We start from the raw sequence: 20,662 nt of genomic DNA, 5'->3' as shown, positions 1-20,662 counted from the left end.
CCTCTTAGACATTGAGAGCACCAGCAGAAGGGTAAGGCAAGTACCCCATCTCTTCCTCAGAAGATCCAACTTTAGCAGTCTTTCGAAATCCTCCATTGAAATCACTACCAGATCCTTCGACGACAGCGTAGTACTTCAAGAAGAAGGCAACGGTAAGAACAACCCATTCCAAGCAAAACATCACAACACAAAGACCACCTGCCAATTTCAGAATCATCACACCACTATGTTCCTCAACATAGGATTTTAGGCTGACCAAGAAATCATCACTCCTAGTAAAGATCAACACCGCAATCGATCCTTGAAAGATTGCGGTGAGAACGGTGGCTGCCATGTGGGCACCGTACCATCGGGTGCCACCCGTGCTTGCGGCGTGGCACCCGGCTAAGGCGCCGAGGATGGTGAGGAGATGGAGGCATATGAAGAAGAAGCCGCAAAGCGAAGGGATTAGTCGGAGAGAGAGTGTGAGGAATATGCAACTTGAGGCTGCTGCTAAGAGGATGTAATTGCTGAAGAGGAAGAGTTTTTTGGTTTTGAAGTGGGGTTCTGAGTTTGATGGGGAAACAATTTTAAGACCACCCATTTTTTGTATTTTTGAGATTTTGATGAAGATTTTTGGTGATTTTTGGAGAGAATTTAGGGGAGAAAATGAAGGGATTTTTGATGTTGTTCAAGATGTCTTGAAGCAGTGAGAGAGAATTGTGAATTTGTGAGGAGAAAGGTGGGAATTGAGGGGAAGAAATAGGGGGGAAGGTAACGGTCAAATTTGAAAGTTGGGGGAGAAAGGGTGTAAAATGTGACCGTTGGTGGGGGCAGAGTGTTGGAGGACAGCAAAACTAGCAAAGTGGTGCAACGGCTAGAATTACAAACAAAGTGTGGATTTGGATCTTGGTTTTTGTCTTAATTAATTTGATATAATCACGTTATTAGTTTGTGTTTGTTGCTGGTAATAATTGGAGCTTTGGGATCTAAAATGGTTATGTAGGGGAAAAAAATATTTTAAACCTTTAGTTTTTATCAAAAAATTAGGGGAAAAAAATATATACATATATTAACTAGAGTATGAATTGATAGTTTCAAATTTGGGATTTGTACTTTAAAAAATATCCAGCAACTCTAATTTGTGTTTTTGGAAGGTAAATCTCTCAATAAATTGAGGAGTAAAGCTGAGCATGAGTCAGATCAATACGAGTTTGATATACTCCGTATTGAGTAGCACAAAAAGCACGTTAATACGACATAGTAGTTTATACTAAGACACGTTAGCACAGCACGTGGACCTTTATAGCTTAGTGTGTGCCTAGCTCTAAATGAGGGGTATTTTGACAACAATTTTAAGGATTATCTTCCAAAATAAACTCAAATCAAAATTATTATGTACATAGAGAATGTAGAAAATGGAGGTCCCAACATAATGAGAACCTTAAATACTTGCTTTTATTACTTGTTTGATAGTTAATGTAAAATGATGATAGAAATGTACTTGGTGAGTTAATCAAGTATAGGTCAATAATATACCTTCAAAAAAAATATGTACATTAATAATAACACTAAAAATTACTACCACAGCTACCTTCATATTTATATATTTTGTCGAACATGGCCTTAATATTGGGTTGTGATAAATGACCTTTATTAAAAATAATAATAATAATAATAATAATAATAAAAAAAATAAAAAAAACATGATCAATGAGAAGTGTTTCGGGTTTTTTTAGAATCCCTTGGGATACTGGTTACGCTTCGCTGGCAATGAGACTCGGACACCTGCAAAACTACGGAACTCCGGTGATCGGAGATCCGCCTCCAACGATCAAATTAGTGATCGGAAAACGGAGTAAGACTAGAGAGAGAAAGTAGAGAGAAGTTGGAGCAATTTAGTGCTTTATTTAATGTTATGTCACAATTCACCCCTCTCATCATCAATGATTGTGGTATTTATAGAGGTGAAAATTTGTGCCTCTTAGGATAAGTGACCTAGGAATATGTGCTCTGATTGGCTGCGCAATCAGTGTAGGACACGTGTTCCTCTAGGGCGCCGTTTTGCGGTTTTCAAGGGTAGTTGGGCCTCCTGATGTAAGGAGACCTTTACTCTCTTTATTTTTCAGGTGCTCTCACGCTCTTTATACGTGTCATCTTCCTATAGTGACATGTGTCGCCTCTTGATTGGGTCACGTGTCACCATGGGATTAGACCACGTATTTGGGGTATTTTTTTACCCTAAACAAGAAGGGTATCTTTGAAGTTGTATCTTGTATTAATACACTTAAATAAATATGAAAGTACTTTAGTGCAAATTCAATAATAATAATTTTTCTATAATCGATATGATATTTGAGTATAGAGGATAAAAAAAAAGTTCATAATCTCTATTATTAATAATAAAAATAGAAAATTATTTTAAGCAATATTATGCAAGACACTTAGATAATGAAGAGACATGAGTATGAATTGATAGTTTTAGATTTAGGATTTGTACTTAAAGAAAACTCAATAGCTCTAAGTTGTGTTTTTGGGAGGAAAAGCTCTCAATAAAATAAGGAGTAAAATTGGACATGAATTAGGCCGACATGAGTTTGATCTAGCACAAAAGACACGTTGATGAGGCATATATAAGACTTATTTTGACCCATTCGGCCATGACCTGTTAAAACACAAGACACGTTAGCAAAACACGTGGACCTTTATAGCCTAACATGTGCCTAGCTCTAATGAGTGGGTATTTTAACAACAATTTTAAGGATTATCTTCCAAAATAAATTCAAAACAAAATTATTCTATGTACATTAAGAATGTAGGAAAAGGAGGTCTCAACATATTGAGAACCTTAAATACTTGCTTTTATTACTTGTTAAGGTAATAATGATGATAGAAATGTACTTTGTGAGTTTGCAAGTTAATAAAGTATATGTTAATAATATACTTTCAAAAAAATATAGATTAATAATAAAAACACTAACAATTAATAATTATTCGCACAACTAATATTTATTACCACATGTATCTCCACATAGCTACCTCCACATCTATATTTTTCTAAATAGGGCCTAAGTGTTAGGTTACGATAAATCTATACTACAGTATATATTAAAAGGCGTTCCTAAAGAAGTTTAGATGTCCCCTCATTTAATCCGATTTTCACTCCATGTCTAAAAATATGATTCTTACAAGATTTGAACCCACAACCTCAAGTTTAAATTTCAACGCATTAGCCACTAAGTTATTATCATATTACATGCCATTTAATAAAAATTAAATATTAATAAAGATTTTTGTCATGGAAATAATGCAGTAACTCGGGACATCGTCCGGGCCTAACACTAGTTAGCCAATGAAAAGGGTATTTTCGAAGTTATATTAGTACACTTAAATAAATATGAAAGTGATTTAAGTGCAAAATCAATAATAATATTAGTTTATTCATATTTTCTATTACTAATAAAAATAGAACATTATCTTAATCAATATTTTGCAAGCAATTAGGTAATAAAAAAAATTTATCATGAGTGCAATTGAATTTTTGTTTTAATTATTAAACACAATGTTTTACATATTGTTAGTTTGTTGAGATCCGTACTTTAGGGATACAGGGTGTACCTTGAATATCATTACAAATCAAGGGTCTTCTTCCAAATATCTTGACAAATTACAACATTGATTCATAATATAAGGTAGTTGTCTAATTGTTTTTCGACATTTCAACATTTACACATTTATCGGAAAGGTGATTAGATAGCTAACTATGGTCCTTTCATTTCCTCTAATAATCGGAATTTTTTAGATGATGTATTTTCCTACTTAGTTTCTCATACGTGATACAAAAATAAGTCGTCACTTAAGGACTACATAATATGGCGTGACTGCGTGAGCATTACCTCATAGGCTGACATGTGTTTTAGGGACGACACGTCATAAACAAACACCCTCCAAAAGAGAGATATCAATAATCCAAGCACGACACGATCGATCCATCAGAAGAGTTGTGTTGTGCATAGGGCCTGGGCCGGTACAGACACATTTTTTCTGGCCCAAACATGGTCAATCTAATGCCAAATCTAAACTACCACAGTAGTAATTTTTTCCAGCAATTAACTGAAAAAAAGGGGCTCAATTTTATTGTTCTCCAATCTCCACAAAACACACTACCATGTCGAGGTTTCCAGAAAAACCATAAACACAAAGAAATCGCACTGCAAATTAATCGGCAAATACCCATCTTCAAACCCACCTCGCGTTCATCTTCTTCGAGTTGAATAACAATGTCGTCGGTTGATGATTCGAGCTTACAGCACCCCCAACAATTTCTCATAGGCAAGTGCTTTCTTTTCCCTTTCATTTTCGCTATCTTATTTCCTTTAATTTATGCTTTTAATTTGATTTTTTTGATTATACCCTTTAATCTGCCAAAAATAAAATTAAAAATTGATTCTTGATTCTATTTATGCTATGGTGTGTGATAATTTAATGTTTTTTGACTGCCCCTTGAGTTCATATTCAATATATTCAATGAATTTATTGCTGTTTTGTCAATGTTATTGCGGTTTTTTTTTTTTTTTTTTTTTTTTTTTTTTTTTTTTTTTTTTTTTATGAATTTGTGAATTGGGTTTTGTACTTCGATTATATAGAACCCTAAAGATGAATTATTTAGGTCAAAATCAGCATGTTATGTTGGAGATATTGTTATGTGTACTATTTTAGGACGTTTGGAAAACCTCGTGATTATCAATAATGTGGGAATAGTGGTATAGTGAAATCATGTCATGTCATATCGTTCGTTATGGGGGGTTGGGGTGATGTGACAATTATTTCTAGATGGAGGGAGTAGAATGATGTGTGTGAAAATGATTAAGAGTAATAGGGCTTTGCTTCTAGGGTTTACGGTTGCTACGGGTTTTAATGTAATCGGGTTTTGTTTGAAACATTTGTGTTTCGTCGAGGAAGGTCTTACTTTCTTTTCACATGTATGGGGTTTTTATATTGTCTATTGTCTTTGTTTGTTATCAGGGACTGAGGGTACAACAACTCAGCATTTACCAGAAAATGCTCTAGTGGGATGGTATATAATTGATCCAAACCAGCAGCAGATCGGCCCATACACATTGTCAGAATTGCAGCGTGAGTTTTACCTTATCAACTGTGTAGTTATTTGTGATTGATCACTTAGTTTATGGTTCTGTTCTGCTGGAGCTTGTAGCTCAGGGTACTTAATACTTTATTATTGTAAATTAAATGAGATTGTCGTGTATAATGATTTGCTTGTGAAGTAGGATGTGACATCAAATGACTTGTGTGTTACACTCCTCGTTCATGTTGTGTGTTTCCAAAATTATTTTGGTTATAAGATGAAATATTACCTGTGTGTAAGTCATAAGCTAGTAGTCAAATTGCAGGTTGTAGTTATATAGTCTTTGAAGTTTGAACTTTTGATGTAGTGCTACCAGCAAATCTAGATTAACTCAATTTAGGGATTTCTCCAATTCTCCTAAATGGAAAATTTAGCTAAGAATAATAGAATTTTGGAGAAGTATGAGTGCGGAAATGACTTGGGAATTGAGAAAGTCTAAGCAGGAAAAAGAAGTTAGTAGTATCTATATTCATGCTGGAATGGCTTACAACCATTTAACTTACTCTCACTTTTCATCTCTTTGTACACGAGGAAATTAAGAAAATTCAAGATACTAACCAAGAAGCTTGTAAGTTATAGACTAGTTGAGAGGCATGAGTGAGTAAATTACTTGAAATTAAGAAAATGAGAAAGGAATATTCCTCATGCCTAATCTGCTTACCACCACCCAATTTTTGTTCTCAAACTCTAAATTTTCTTTTGTGAATTATGGGTATGTATCTCCTTCTTCTTCTTCTTCTTCTTGAACGCCTTTATCCCATAAGTGGGGTCGGCTACATGTAACCAATATGAGGACTTTCTAGGAGGTTACCCATCCTAGTACTACTCTCTATCATTATGGCTCATGAATTATGGGTTTGTATGATTCAGTTAAATAACCATGCCAGCATAACTAATCAATCATATTCATGTTTTCTCTTAAAAATTTCAAACTTGGTTATTTTGGTATCAATTACCTGCACATAGGCTGTAACCATTCTCATGTATTCTCGTATTGCCACTTCTTCATTTCCACTAGAGTAGCATTGTATTTGCATTGGGTTTTCATTGGCTTTCCACGGTGAAATTTGATGTGTATATTTGGTTTATATTCACCTCTTATATATATAATCACAGATTTTCCTTCAATCATCAGTTGGTGTCACTTAGAGGCATATCCTGTCCTCAAATATATCATTTCCTTTTATTCTTCTTTTGGTTGTGTTTTTTTGGTCATCTGTGTTGGTCAGCATTTGCCTTTTGGAATTTATTAGTTCCTCTTGTGTCTCTTTCAATTACAGTTATACCAGTTACCAATAGCACGGTTACGTGATCTGTATCATGTTGAACCAACTACTTAGCTTGTTTACTTCGCCTGAGCAGAGCATTTTCTAAACGGATACCTGACAGAGAGCACCTTTGTATGGGCTCAAGGAAGATCTGACTGGCAGCCACTTTCATCGATTCCTGAGTTGATGACTGGAGTACAATGTCATGCAACTGATTTTTCAGCAGGTCAGTATTTTTATTCTCATTGTTATCCAGGAAAGACGGGTCTTATACATAGTGATTTCCTTGCAGTACCTGCCATCAGAGATGATGAGTTCGAGAAATGGCAACAGGAAGTAAAAGAGGCAGAGGCTCAAGCTAAAGCTGAGATGCTGAATAATGGTTCAGCTTCTGTTGATTTAGGTGGACTTGATCAGGAGAGACCCTCAACTCCACCTGATGGGGAGGAAGAATTTACTGATGATGATGGAACTACTTACAAGTGGGATCGTAGTCTTAGAGCATGGGTACCACAGGAGAATCAAGGAAATGAGGAAGAGGGATATAGATTGGAGGAGATGACATTTGTTGAACAAGAGGAGGTTTTCCCAATACTAACTGTGGATGATACACTTAAAAATATAGATGATAATACCATTGTTGGGGTTGTAGAAGAAAAGGAGACAAAACCTTCTAAGAGAAAAGAGCCAGATACAAAGACTGAGAAAAAGGTTAATGCATATGCTTTTAGTTGTTGCTACTATTCTTTCACATAAATAGCTAGCTACTAATGTTCATATATTATAGTCTAGCATCACTTATAGTTTACATAGAACCCATGATATATTAAAGGGTAGTTGTGTGTGTGTGTGGGGGGGGGGGGGGGGGGGGGGATTGTAGGGATTGAAGATGTTATAATAGCTAAACCTTTTGTGCAGATAAAGGGCAGTTATGCTACCGATACTTTCTCAGTGTTTCTTCTGTACAGTACCTCTTTGATGTCTTCAATTTTGTTACTTGAATTAATTTGTCCATATTTTCTTATAATGCTCTTTAACAGGAAGCAAATAAACCACCAGACAGCTGGTTTGAGTTGAAGCAGAACACACATGTTTATGTGACTGGATTGCCGGATGATGTTACAATCGAGGAAGTGAGTCCTTACCCATTAATTAGATTTTTTTTTTTTCAAAAAAACCTTAAAGCTTACATAGAGTGATAAATAATGTATGCTTGTATTAGCTTCTGGATAAGTTTTGTTTGACATATCTGTTAATTTTGTGCAGATAGTAGAGGTTTTCTCTAAGTGTGGCATAATAAAGGAGGTAAAAATACGATTTCTATAGTTCTATGCATAAAATTAAATCTACTCTATGACATATGGCACATGTACAATTCCTTTGCTTATTAAAGTTGGCTTGAATGCTGAAGATCGTGTGTATATATCTTAATTGCTAATTTTGAAATCATCATTGTGTAAATTGCTAATAAGAAAGTTTAATTTGTTTTAGTGTATGTAGGCTAGGAAATTGGTGTAGTGCGGTTCTCTTATGTTTGGGCTCTTATGGGCTTTTTTTTTTTTTTTTTTTCCTTTCCGGGTAAACTGTGTTCTCTCTATGTTGTCTTTTTGCTTTATGCTTTTCCAACAATTCTTAGCAAAAATATTTTTCTTCTTTCTCCCTCCGGTAATTGGGATAATGCTATGCACTTGATTAAAGTGTCTTGTTTACTTTTTTTATTCATGATCTAGTCACTTTTGGGATCAACTGTCTAATGTTAATAGCCTCACATCATTTGGGTAGCACATCACGCATCCAACCTACCTTACCCACATTGGGCGGGAGCCTTTTTACAGGAATTGGGCTAATGTTGATGTTGTAGGCGAAACTCTTTATATGACTAGATTACAAATTCGATGAAGCTGTATAGAGCAGTGTACAAAATTTTCAGGCACTTCAGCCTTTCCATAAGTATCTGTTCCTCTTTGTTTTAAGATTTAGAAGAACTCCATTGAGGTATTAAGTGGCTGCAGTTTTGAGCATGCCATCTCCTGACACCAGGGACAGTATCATTGAAGGGCTTCCTTTCCAGCCTTAGCATGTATGCAAGCACTAGATGCTGCTGATCGAACTTTAATCTTAGCCATCTTTCTCCTTTTTGATCCTTTAAAGAATCCAAACTCTTGTGTTTGTCGTACTGCTTAGGCAAGCCAAAGTTTATCTGAATCCTCACTTGCTTGAGTATTTTGCTTGAATAAATGCTCAGGAAATTATAATCCAATGGTTGAAGGGGTACAAAGCCTAGAATAATATTTTTTTGTACGACTAACAAGCTTCACTCTTGTATTTAGAGATTGATCCCAGGTTATTTCCATTAATTCTTCACACTGTAACTGGCTGCTTGCTTTACATATTGAGATGTTTGGATGCTTCTCAGCTTTTGAGACAGTTAAATAATAGGCCATAACTGGCTGTTAGCTGTTTTTTTTACCTCCGATATCATGTGCTAAAATGACGGTGAACTGAATAGTGATAAAGGCTGAAAGCAGACTCATCTTGCTTCATGAATGTAGCCTCTTGTTTGGAATATTAGATGTTGACAACTTAAATATTTTGATTCTGTCATGGGTTTTTAATATTTGCATACCGTTATATTATTGCTGTGTTAGCTTTTAACTTGGAATCCCATTGACACCAATTATCCCAGGATCCTGAGAGTAAAAAGCCTCGTGTGAAATTGTATTTTGACAAGGAGACTGGAAAAAAGAAGGGGGATGCACTTGTTACATATCTTAAGGTATTTTTTTTTTTTTTTAAAAAAACATTTGTTAGATACTAAAATTAATGCGCAGTAAAACTTTTTTAGTAATTCATGATTTTAAATATGTTCACGTTTTGCTAAATCTTACTAGGAGCCATCAGTAGCTTTGGCAACACAAATATTAGATGGGACACCTTTCCGGCCTGAAGGGAAGATACCAATGTCTGTAACCCCAGCAAAGTTCGAGCAGAAAGGTATATGTGGGAATTAGTACTCAGTTTTCAGATGGAAAGTTTTTCTTTTTGGTCACCCCCCCCCCCCCCCTCTCCTTAATATGCAATGCCCTTAAGGCAATATCTGGTCTTGAGTTGCAAATTATGATTGCTTGAGGACCACATGTTTTTGATGTGTTTTATATTATGTTTTCAGGGGAGAAGTTTATTCCCAAACAAACAGATAAAAAGAAGAAACAGAAACTAAAGAAGGTTGAAGAGAAGATGCTTGGTTGGGGTATTATTCTTGTCCTTTCTCATCCTTTTTTGAGCTTTACTATCAATATGGCAGGAAGGATCTTGAACTTAATGGCTGCTGAAAAGCCGACTAATAGAGTAGTAGATGTTTAATTGCTGATATATAGGGCTATATTATGCTCTTGTTTTGGCATCTCTTTTCAGTGTTGGGTTGTTTCCTGGTATTACACCATTGCGCTCTAAATCTGCTGAATTTGATGGGCTCATGGATTCATGTCCAATTATCCTTAATACTAAGTGCTTCTTGTACTTGATATTCTTTGTCATTATGTTTTTCTAATTGCTGCTCCTTTTGGTGAACACTACTGCTCTTGCTGTTCCATTTGTGACTCTCTGTACTATCATTTTAATTTGATGAGGAAATACAACAAATAATTCCTTATTGTTAATGTTGCCTTTAGGTTTCTTGTGTGTTTAAAAGCTATGCCTTTCATGTGTGTTTAAAAGCATTGTTTTGGTGCTTCACTTATGCATTAATCTTGGAATATTATTGGAAGATGGGATGAGGCCCTGAAACCAAAAAAAAAGGTTGAAGTTGAATTCTAAAGCACGATCAGTTTCTTTTCCCTCTTAAAACCTACCATGTGGTTGATGCGGATGTTTCATTTTGGACATGTCATTGCATTTTTCATGGCTACCTTCTCACTTCAACTTACCATCTTTATTCTCTGCATTTATTAGGGGGTCGTGATGATTCAAAGCTTATGATCCCGGCTACAGTTGTCTTGAGCAACATGTTTACAACTGCGGAAATGAGAGTAAGTCTAAGTTACTCTATGGTTCATATTTCTGTATCTCATCTCCATTATCCTTAAACCACATGTTTTAAATTAGTTGGTGTGAATAATAGTACTGGTCTACTGGACTAGTCAAGCCTTTGTGGGCCAAAATGATTGTCGCAAGCATTTTCCTTAATGCTCCTCTCCTGACATAAACCAAAGATAAGGTCCCTTTGGAGGAAGGGAGAGAGAAGTAAATGTTTGCATGAGTGGATATCTTTTCTAGGGCAGACTCTGTTAAATCATTCACGCTCAGAACTTTAATTTGTTGATGATATTGCTGCTACTTGTACAGGAAGAATTAAGTTTACGTGATGAATTGGAGGTAGATGTCCGTGAGGAATGTGGAAAGCTTGGTCCAGTGGAATCTGTCAAGGTACGTTGCTTTATTAACTCTTATAGAATTGAGACGACGAGCTTGTTTGCTTTATGTTCAGTTTGAATGTAATTGCTCTCAACGTAGTCATCTTATGAATCTCATTTTACTTGTTTTATGGGTTTAACTTGAGATTCTTATCATTGAAATTTTTGCGAATTGCATACATAAACAATGGATCTTAGAGCTTTACCTTGGGTTGGGGGGGGGGGGGGGGGGGGAGATAATTTTACAGTTCCATTTTAGCTCTAACTTTATAACACATGATAATGAGGAATTATGAGGGCAATAAAGTCTACCAATAACTCTGTATATAGTATGGTTCTTGATTTCCCTGGTTCTTGCATTTTGTTAATCATTTTATCGCTTTCCTATTTTATGTATAAGTTCCTTGAGAATTGTCCGACAGCTTTCCATTTACCCCATGAAACAAAGAAGGTTGTGATGTTGTCTTTTTGATGCTTTATTGAATGAAGGTAGTAATTTTGTCTATTAGTCATAAATTTATCTCTAATTAATTTCCCACATCATGCATGTTGTCTGTAGAACTCATGCTCGTATTATGGGTTTTGTGCACAAGCATATGATAATGGTGGCCATCTCCACATTATCCTTTCACGCTTCAATTTTGGTTTGTTTTGATATCTGATTTCCTTTGATTTGACAGGTCTGTGAGAACAACCCACATGGAGTTGTGTTAGTCAGGTACAAGGACAGAAATGATGCTAAAAAGTGTATAGAATTGATGGATAGAAGATGGTAAGTACAGACATTTCTTGTTTTTGAATGAAATAACGTATAGAATATTTAAAAGCTTTTGAAGCAAATATCGTGTCTTGCTAATTGTAGTTAAATGGTACCCCCAAAATTCTTTCACGTGGATACAATCCTCAATTGTGTGTTTTTAACCCAAAAAGTATGATCTCTATAATCATCATATGGTAATATGATCAAGAGTAAGAGCAGATTATTCTAGGAAAATGTTTTGGATGTTTTGCCTCATAAGACAACCTGGACTTCTGAAGAATTAAGATAACTATTTAGGCAATGCTTGCATTAGCCGTCTTCCTGATATAACTGTCTTCACTGAGCCTCTATATTGCCAGATGGTCCATTGAGAGTAGTCACTGTCTGCACTGAGCCTTTAACTTGTATCTTTATAAATAACTTAAATTGATTCTGCTGCTTTTGTAAGCAAATTTTCCTCTACCCGTTTTTTCAGAACTTGTTTCCTGGCATCATTTATTTCTCATAATTCTTTCCGTTTCTGTGAAGGTTTGGTGGGAGGCAGATACATGCTGTTGAAGATGATGGTTCTGTTAATCATTCTTTGCTCCGGGACTATGATGATGAGGGACAACGACTCGAGAAGTTCGCTGCAGAACTTGAAGCTGAATGAAACCATTATGTCCAACTTTTTTAAATAGGGATGCTAAAAATCTACAGTTTTTTTTTAAGATGCCAGTTCCCGTTTCTTGTTCCAGTTAATGTAATTAATTTGTATGAATATATAGACTATAGTGACTGGAATGGATTTGAAGTGCTATGGAAATAGGTCAGAGTCGAGATGTACATACTTGAGGAAGCTGATAATTTTGTACGTTTGGCTAGCTTAAATATTCTTGATACTGCGTATATGATATGCATACCTTCGCAATCATATTAACATCTCGATGAGATTTTTTTTTAGCAAAGTGGTTGGTGTTTATCTAGCTGAAAGGCTGCTGCTCATTTCTTTGAAGTTCACCGGGCTAAGTCCTCGTTGCTAGTCTTTGACACGGCATGCTACTGTTCAGCCCCCTCTTAGCATAAAGTTGCATACATATGCGCTGTAGAATCAATTATCGACTGTCTTTATGCCATTGTTTCAGCCTTAATATTAAACAGTGCCATAAAGACAGTCCATAACTGATATTATGAGTTAACGAGGATATGACATGATTTTATGAGTGTAATTTATCTCTCTTCCCCATCACTTATTTCAAGCAAGGGCAATAAATGTTATTCATATATCCTGTCTTGCTACAATATATGGGATTACAGCCATACAAGTTAATTAAAGAGAGGATTTATTTATGGGAATTGTACGCTAAAATGCAACTATGCTAGTGTGTCCCTTAATCATATACTTTGTATTGTTGCAAGTTTCACAAATACAATAGAGCTCTATTTTCCTTGTATCCAAAGACGTGATCTATCTGACTACATCATTTACGTATAGCTTAAATTCATGCTTTAAATTTAGTAGATCAGATCCGATCCGATCCATCATATGAAGTATATCAGAGATAAAAACAAAAGAAAGTCCCTTCTTTCCACCATCTTAAGTATCACCTTTTCAAGTTATAATCCTAAAACAAAAGAAAAGATTATAAATGCCAGTCTGATACTGTAAAATAAAGATTCTGCACCAAGTAGGAAACTCAATTGCTGAAAAATACATAATGTGCAAAGAACAAAAGAACTAAGCTTTATTTTTGTTTAGACTGTGCATGAGAATTATGAAACAATACATCCAGCCTACAAAAAGGTAAAATTACACGCGCAAAACCTTGCCGCAGAGGGGAAAAAAAACACCCATCTATAGGGGACCTCATTTGTTCGTCTATGCCATATTGCGAGCCTCAACGAGCTGACACGCATACTGTTTATTAGGGGATATTGAACAACAATCAATCATTTAAACATATCATAAATATCTAATGACATAGTGAATCCGCCTAAGCACGCTGATATCTGCGTAATTTCTTCGGATAAATACATTTCAAACTTGCAAAAAGCTTGCATACTTGGCTCCCAAGAAAAGCCTTTGAATGCAGAGTAAAGCATTCTTGGTAACCTCAGCGTTTTCATGATTCATTAACTTCATCACCCGCTCCTTAGCCTTGAGATCATTGACAATAAATCTCCCGGATGGGTGATGTTGAATAAACTGTGAGAGATCAAAGCAAGCCACAGCAAGGGATCTTGGGTCATTGGAGGTGTCCAAAATAGTGATGAGGACTCTCAAGATCTGCATCCATGAAGCAATGTAATAACCAAGACGTCAATAGCTAAGTTGAGTATTAGTCAATCAATGAGGTACATTATTGAACGAAGTTGAAAAGAGGTTTCAAATATAGATATAGTGTGCAATATCGATCAGATTAACAGCTGGAAAAGAGATTCACCTGGAAATCATTTTCCTCAAAGTTTTTGATATTCTCTCGCCAGAAGAAAGCGTCTTTGTGAACTGGGGACCAGTCAAGATGGCCAAGAAGTACTTCCTGTTTATACTTATCAAATGAACTCAATAATTTGACATTGTCTTTCAGGCCTTCATCTAGTTGATTCAAAGCCTCCACAAGGTCCTGAATTAAATTAAGGATAAAGAACAGCAAAAAATGAATATTCACGAAAAAGAAAGTGTAGAATCTAAAATAAAAAAATTTCAAAACTTTAATGTTCCTAATGAATAAGGCAAGTATCACAGTAAATTCCGTAGTGACAGATGCAAAAGATGTTGCACACTTTAAGTATTTCTTGTCAGCCATTGTAACAACATGCAAAAATATTCACCTCATCACCCCAAGCTTGAGCTTTCAAGTTTTGGACAATCTGAGGCAACCCAAGGTCCACCATCTGAGGGCCAAATGTCCCTTTTGGAAGCAGATTCTTGAAAGTCATGACAATAACCCTAACAACCTGACAGAATTACAAACATACAACTCACTTAATTGATATTTAATAGTACAATCTACAATGCATACAAAAATAAACCAATACATTACAAAAGCAGAGATATAAGACGTGTTTGCTATTTGCAAGACTGACTTTACAAAATCGCGAGATTAACCAATTAAGCCAATAGGATTATATGTCCTTGGTAAATCCTCCAATAAAAAAACTTAAAAGCACTAAACATTACCTTCTCCTTTGTAGAACTCTTGACAACCTCTGTCATCCGGGGCAGGGATCTGGAAGTAGCCAAGTACTCAATTGCAGGTTCGTAGAATGACAATAGCCAGATACAGAGACAGGTTTCATAAAGGAGCTGTTGATGTAAAAGGAAAAACCATCCACATAAGAATGTGAAGAAATATACAAATGTGCACTCATAAGTTGCCATCAGCAAAAATCAATGGAGGAGCATAGATGCACTGACAGAAAGGATACTTGGTTCTTACTGAAATAACAAAAGCATTACCTGCATAGATTGTTGAGTGGACTGTGTAGATGTTAAGGGTGTAGATGGATTGGCTACCGGATTAATAAATGGAATAAGTAGCTTTACTCCATCTGCTTGAACAAATGACGATCTGACCAAAGGTTCTTTCAATAAAGTAGCAAGGCAGTTCACAGCAGTAGGGATACCACGAACCGGATGAGAAGGATTCCTTAGCTGCAGAATATTGATAAGCAAAGTTATTATTCACTAAGACAAATCTAGAGCATCGATCTCACTAGATTTTGAATACTTAATAAGACTAAGCTGACTAAAGTAGACACATAAAGCATTGTTTAAAAAGAAAAAAGAAAAAAAGAAAAAAGCCAAAAAATGACAAACAGGCTACAGATATATTAAGACCACATCAGCAAATTTGTCCAGATGCATGAAGTCATATTAAAGCAAACAGATTTGCAAGAAGATATTTATTTTTATTAAAAAAAAAATGATCGAACCTGTGTGCAAAGCCACTCCACCAATCCTTTTAAGACATCATCTATGGTGGTCAATTTGCTTTTGGAATCCGAGGCCTCACCATTCATAGCTCCACTGTACTGAGTTTTAGGTCTAGCACTAGAATGATCAGGCAAAATTACTTACAGGTACAACAAGAAAGTCATGTAGCCACAAACCAATTATTAGCAAACAGATTATATTTCAGTACCTTACAATCAATGCAAGTATCTTGCAACTCTTTTCTTGTATGAACCATTTTCCTTTCCATAGCAATCTGGAAGAATTCATACAAGAATGTTAAAGCAGAATAAGGAGACTTTGGAATGAAAAATTGTAAAGTATAAACCAATAATAGAATGTGCAGAGTGGCAATAGTCTCACTACAATTGCAAAGGTAAGGCTAAGCACCTCTTTAATAGTGGCTTGACATTTAACCCTTGGTTCACTCTCAACCTAGGTGCCTTCACTGGAAGCATTCAGATAACAGTATGGTAATAGAAACTAGCTTCATTATAATTGCTACTCTTTCATTCATAAACAATAAAATCTAGTATGAATCTATCACAAGCAAGGTATGGCAAAGGTCCAAATGTAAGCAAACTCAGCTTTAAGACAACCCAACCAGTTCAGAGTCTGATTTCAGATGCTACCCTTTCTACTCTTCTCGTAACTTTAAAAGCCAACAAAAATATCATTCTCGAAATATGGGGTTTCCTAGCTCCAAGGCAGTCAAGAGAATCGCAAATGTTAACAAGCTAAAAGGTGAGCACAATTTTTATACGAGAAATTTAATTGTAACCTTTTAAACGGCACTATCACCTCAAGAATTCCATAAACTCTACCAATTGATCGCCACATAAAATAATTCCCTCATAGTAGCAGCCCTTAAATCTTAGTGGTAGCAGCATAGAAGAAAAATCCATGAATTTATGACGGTTCCATAGATTCAGCTAAGAGCTGAATATTTAACAAGACGTAATTAAGAAAATTAGAAGGTGAAGCTATGATTGAACAAAGAAAGTTGTTACAATCTACAAGCTTTTAATAGGGTTTGTTCCCTCCAAAATGCAAAAACAAAAACAAAGCTTTTGATAGAGTTTGTTCCCTCCAAAATGCAAAAGAAAGTTGAATGACTCTCTCAGTCTACACTCCAATATTTATACACAAATTAGATTCCCTCTCTCCCCTGTAAACAACTATCCATCTTCCTTCACAAGCTTCTCATAAATAAAGTATAACCTTATAATGTGCTACCATTGTAACAAACACCCCGCCCGCCCCGGGAGTAGGCCAATTTCCGTCCAACATGCTCCAAACATTTTCAATTGTCTTTTGTCATAACCCACGGCCTGTTCATCACTAAAATATAGCCACTTCAAGCACATAGGTCACATTCATTATCACATTGCCACAACATGAATCACTCACATTCAACCATGCACTCCTGGTTTCAAAATGATTTCTCTTAAGTCCCTAGTCATACCCTGCCCTCACCAGGACTCAAACCAACCATTACACATTTATATCTACTGGTCGAACTGGGAATTCCAAATCTAATTGGTTAAAATTCAACCATAATTAGATGATGCTGTATCATTAACAGAAAACTGATATTCAATCTTCTCAACAAAACCATCAATAAAGATTACTAGCTCAATGAGGATGCAATTCTACATTAAGTGACAACCAACAAGGATCAAACTCCTATTTGTTTGTACAGGGTGAGGAAAGAAATGGACCAGCAAATTTATTTTCATATACTTGCCTTAAAAATGGTTCATAGATATCCTCACTTGCAAGTGATTTATCATGAAACAGCCGAGCTCTTTTTGGGTTTGCTGCAGAAGGGGGGAAAACAGAAAATTAGTCTATAGTAAGTTATACAAACGCAGATGGCTTAAAGTCTCAAGCATTTACCAGCGAGCATTTCATCAATTAAAGAAAGTACATATTCCACTGTCTCTTCTTTGTGAATATCACGCAGAATGCTCACAAAAACCCGAACATAAGATGGACCATCCTGTTAAAAGTACAGCCAGAAATTAGAATTATATATACCCATTAGCTGAAGACATCACAATGCAAAACCATGTTCTTGTCCAAAAGCCATATTACTGGTTTCAGTATCAGAAAGATTAATTTTGATGGTAATTTACTGGGCATGTCCCTTCTCTACTGAAACACAATTATTCAATAGAAAAACAGGGTAGGTCATGACAGATAACACCAAAATAAAATTTCTTGAAAAGCCAACAATTTCTAAGAAGCAAAATAAAACATTACATCATCCAGCAAAGAAGCTCTCTGGTTCTCTGGTTTTTTATCATAACGCCTTAGAAGTTGGAGGGCTGTCCCAGTAATCAACTTTGTTGTCATGTATGTCTCCCATGGAATATCCCTTTTGAGAACCTTTGAAAAAGACAAGGAAAAATATACAAAAACATAATTAATTCACACTTTACACCAACATAATAGATTACATATAATGAATTACAAATCAAGCACAAATATACATGGTGCCAGGAAACCAAAGGATTTAAAGTTCTCGTGTTCATCTTTAGAGAACATCCATGTACAGCTTAACACAAGATCAACAAGTAGTACAATTAATAAACCAAAACTACCTCAGGCTTTCTTTTTTGGCAATAGATAGTATGCAATCAAATGGCTTGACTCAATGTGGTTAATCTAACCATAATTTTTAAGGGCATCATTAATACAAAATGAAAAACACAATGCAATTCCTTACAAGCATCAATAATAGCTCGAGCATCAAAAGGTAGAAAATTTTCCATCAACAACATATTTCTGTTGCCACAACACTAATATGGTAGTCAGCATTGCTAGACAGCTTTAAAGTGTTCACTAGTCGAATCAAATATGGTAGTCAGCATTGCTAGACAGCTTTGAAGTGTTCACTAGTCGAATCGAATGCTCTCGGACCACAAACCCCCCCCCCCCCCAACACACACACACACCCCAAATATCTTATCTATTAAGAACCATTGTAAAAGCAATGCTAGAGTTTCCAACCGCTCAAAGCAATTTCTAGAGTACAACTTAAGGCGTTCATTTATTGCATTTTACCCGGAATTTGCCCGAAAACCGTAATGTGGATTGACTGAGACAAAAATTAGCCCCATCAAAACAATGACAAACTGCTAAATCATTGGTAACTTCCTAAATTTACCAAAGCAAAAAATTGACACCATTAACTAATAATTCCTGGAAATTTCAGCAACATTACCACTAACAATCAAATTCGATTCAGATCAAGTAACCCTACAAAAATTGAAAATCCCATCATAAAAATTGAATGAGGTCAATTAATTAAAAAAATCAACAATTCTGAAGATAACCCATACAAATTGAAATCAATAAACTAAAAATTAAGATCAAAACAATAACCAATCAAACCAATTAGTACCAAAATCAAGAAAAAGATGAACCAAGGTCAACGAATCAATGATTCAGGAAAATTTGAAAGAGGGTATTTCAGAAATTTTAAAAAAAAAATAAAAAAATCAAACCTGGTCAGTGGTGAGTTCGGCATGATCGATCGTCATTGATTGGGTGCTGAATTTCCAACTTCAAATGCTAAAAATACAAATTAGAAAAAAGGGTTAATCTCAAATTAACAGAGAATGAAGAAGATGAGAAGATTGAGGGAAGAGAGAGAAAGATAGATTGAGAGTAGATCGCTCACCAGAGGAAGATGGAAGGGAAGAGAGAGAAAGGGATATGGAGGAAGGATACCAGAGTGTCGTCGTGCTTTCGTGGCGATACTTGTATGATTAAATCTTTGTTTTTTTCTTGTAAATTGCTAAACACCGCCAACAATTACTAACTACCATTCATTTAATTTCCAACTATGCCCTTATCTCCCCATTTCTCCTATGGTTAACTACAAATTCTAGTATGGAGTAGCTTTTTAGTCACGTGACATCTTGTTAGTCGAGTAGCGCATAGAAACGCGATATTTATAACAGTATTCAAAATTATTATTTTTATTTATTTTCACGCATTAATATGTCAGTTATAATTTTACACTCTTATACACATTTTAAATTATCTCCATTTGTTCCTTTCCCTCTCATCTGTTATTCTGAAATATAATATTTAGAGTTAAATAATAGTTTTACCCCTACAAATGTGTCATGAAGCATGGGGGTCATAAGCCAACATTAGGCTTTCCTCCCCCAAGTATAGATGAATAATTTGATCCATAATTGGGTCTATCTTGGCTACTATTTGTTTTTCAATCTTTGGCCTAAATACATTATCAAATTCTCTACAACCTAATCTTAACTTGCATGGTTTGAACTTTGAACATAAATCTTTTGGTTGTAGTGACTGTGTGTTTGTACACCATTGTGATATCACGTGTGATCATAATCAAAATTCACTTGATTTTATTTGATATAGGGCCAACATGAACATGACCAATTCTATACACTATTTCATGAATCATGGTAAGCTAATGATCACAAACCCGAATAAAACTCATACATAAAGCAAATTAGAATCAAATATTTCGAGGTTGAGTACAAACAAAACTTAACTTTCTATAAACATCCCATTTTAACACCTCGTTATCGTACTTAACTTACAATCACATTGAAATAAAGATAAGAGATTTTGAGGTAAAATCGTGAAAATTAACGCGACAGTAATAATTACACACAGGGAGTGTAAAATGAGGGAGCCCCCATTCATCTTGATGATAAACAAAATTTGTTTATCTAATGGCATTTTCGTAAATATATCAACAAATCATTCCAGTCAGCATGACATATTTGTAAATAAATGAACAACTTTTATTAATAAGCGGGTCCCATAAATGTTGACTTATCTACGAAATTACGAAAATATCATGCTGACTGAGATTTTTTGTTGATTTAATTACGAAAATGCCATTAGATAAACAAAATTTGTTTATCATCAAGATAAACTTGTATTTTCTCGTGTAAAATGCCTAAGCAATCAAATTTGGATTAGAGGCCTTTTTTTTGGTGTTTAGAGAGCCACAAGGGCGGGGGTGAGAATCGATCCCAGATCTCTTGGAACCGAGAGAAGCTCGAACCACTTGAGCTATCTCTTACTCGGATTAGAGGCCTTAATGCCCCTACACTTAGGCCTTGTTTAGTTCACCTTATTTTTACTTATTTCAGAAAAAATAAG

General features: G+C 35.4%; 3 protein-coding genes across 5 annotated transcripts; 1 reads left to right on the top strand and 2 right to left on the bottom strand.

The window, feature by feature from the left end:
* Positions 1-4: 4 nt before the first annotated feature.
* Positions 5-334, bottom strand: LOC145577078 (uncharacterized). Its single transcript, XM_081634757.1, has one exon. It carries the CDS (start codon positions 332-334, stop codon positions 5-7), a length of 330 nt encoding a protein of 109 aa, XP_081490883.1.
* Positions 335-4,101: 3,767 nt separating this feature from the next.
* On the top strand, positions 4,102-12,533 carry LOC145575981 (uncharacterized). Of its 2 annotated transcripts, XM_081633765.1 has the most exons (13): positions 4,102-4,311; positions 5,005-5,115; positions 6,488-6,619; positions 6,686-7,104; positions 7,434-7,526; positions 7,660-7,698; positions 9,080-9,169; positions 9,285-9,387; positions 9,563-9,643; positions 10,345-10,421; positions 10,738-10,818; positions 11,486-11,577; positions 12,094-12,523. In XM_081633765.1, the coding sequence occupies exons 1-13, from the start codon at positions 4,260-4,262 to the stop codon at positions 12,215-12,217; spliced, it is 1,494 nt and encodes a 497-aa protein (XP_081489891.1). In that variant the 5' UTR covers positions 4,102-4,259; the 3' UTR covers positions 12,218-12,523. The 2 variants fall into 2 exon arrangements, with proteins under 2 accessions (XP_081489891.1, XP_081489890.1); XM_081633764.1 differs by having other exon boundaries at positions 6,488-7,104; positions 12,094-12,533.
* Positions 12,534-13,263: 730 nt separating this feature from the next.
* On the bottom strand, positions 13,264-19,274 carry LOC145575980 (V-type proton ATPase subunit H-like). 2 transcript variants are annotated; one of them, XM_081633762.1, is made up of 12 exons: positions 19,188-19,274; positions 19,012-19,078; positions 17,765-17,890; positions 17,399-17,501; positions 17,247-17,319; positions 15,690-15,755; positions 15,481-15,598; positions 15,005-15,199; positions 14,726-14,851; positions 14,377-14,502; positions 13,989-14,168; positions 13,264-13,831 (listed from the first exon to the last, which is right to left on the bottom strand). In XM_081633762.1, exons 2-12 carry the CDS (start codon positions 19,045-19,047, stop codon positions 13,583-13,585), a joined length of 1,398 nt encoding a protein of 465 aa, XP_081489888.1. In that variant the 5' UTR covers positions 19,048-19,078; positions 19,188-19,274; the 3' UTR covers positions 13,264-13,582. The 2 variants fall into 2 exon arrangements, with proteins under 2 accessions (XP_081489888.1, XP_081489889.1); XM_081633763.1 differs by having other exon boundaries at positions 15,481-15,592.
* Between the last annotated feature and the right edge of the window lie 1,388 nt (positions 19,275-20,662).

This window comes from Chenopodium album, chromosome 13 (assembly GCF_948465745.1).
Source record: "Chenopodium album chromosome 13, dcCheAlbu1.1, whole genome shotgun sequence".
Taxonomy (NCBI): Eukaryota; Viridiplantae; Streptophyta; class Magnoliopsida; order Caryophyllales; family Amaranthaceae; genus Chenopodium; species Chenopodium album.
Note: the sequence above shows the minus strand (reverse complement) of the source record. Positions and strands in the feature narration are given on the sequence as shown.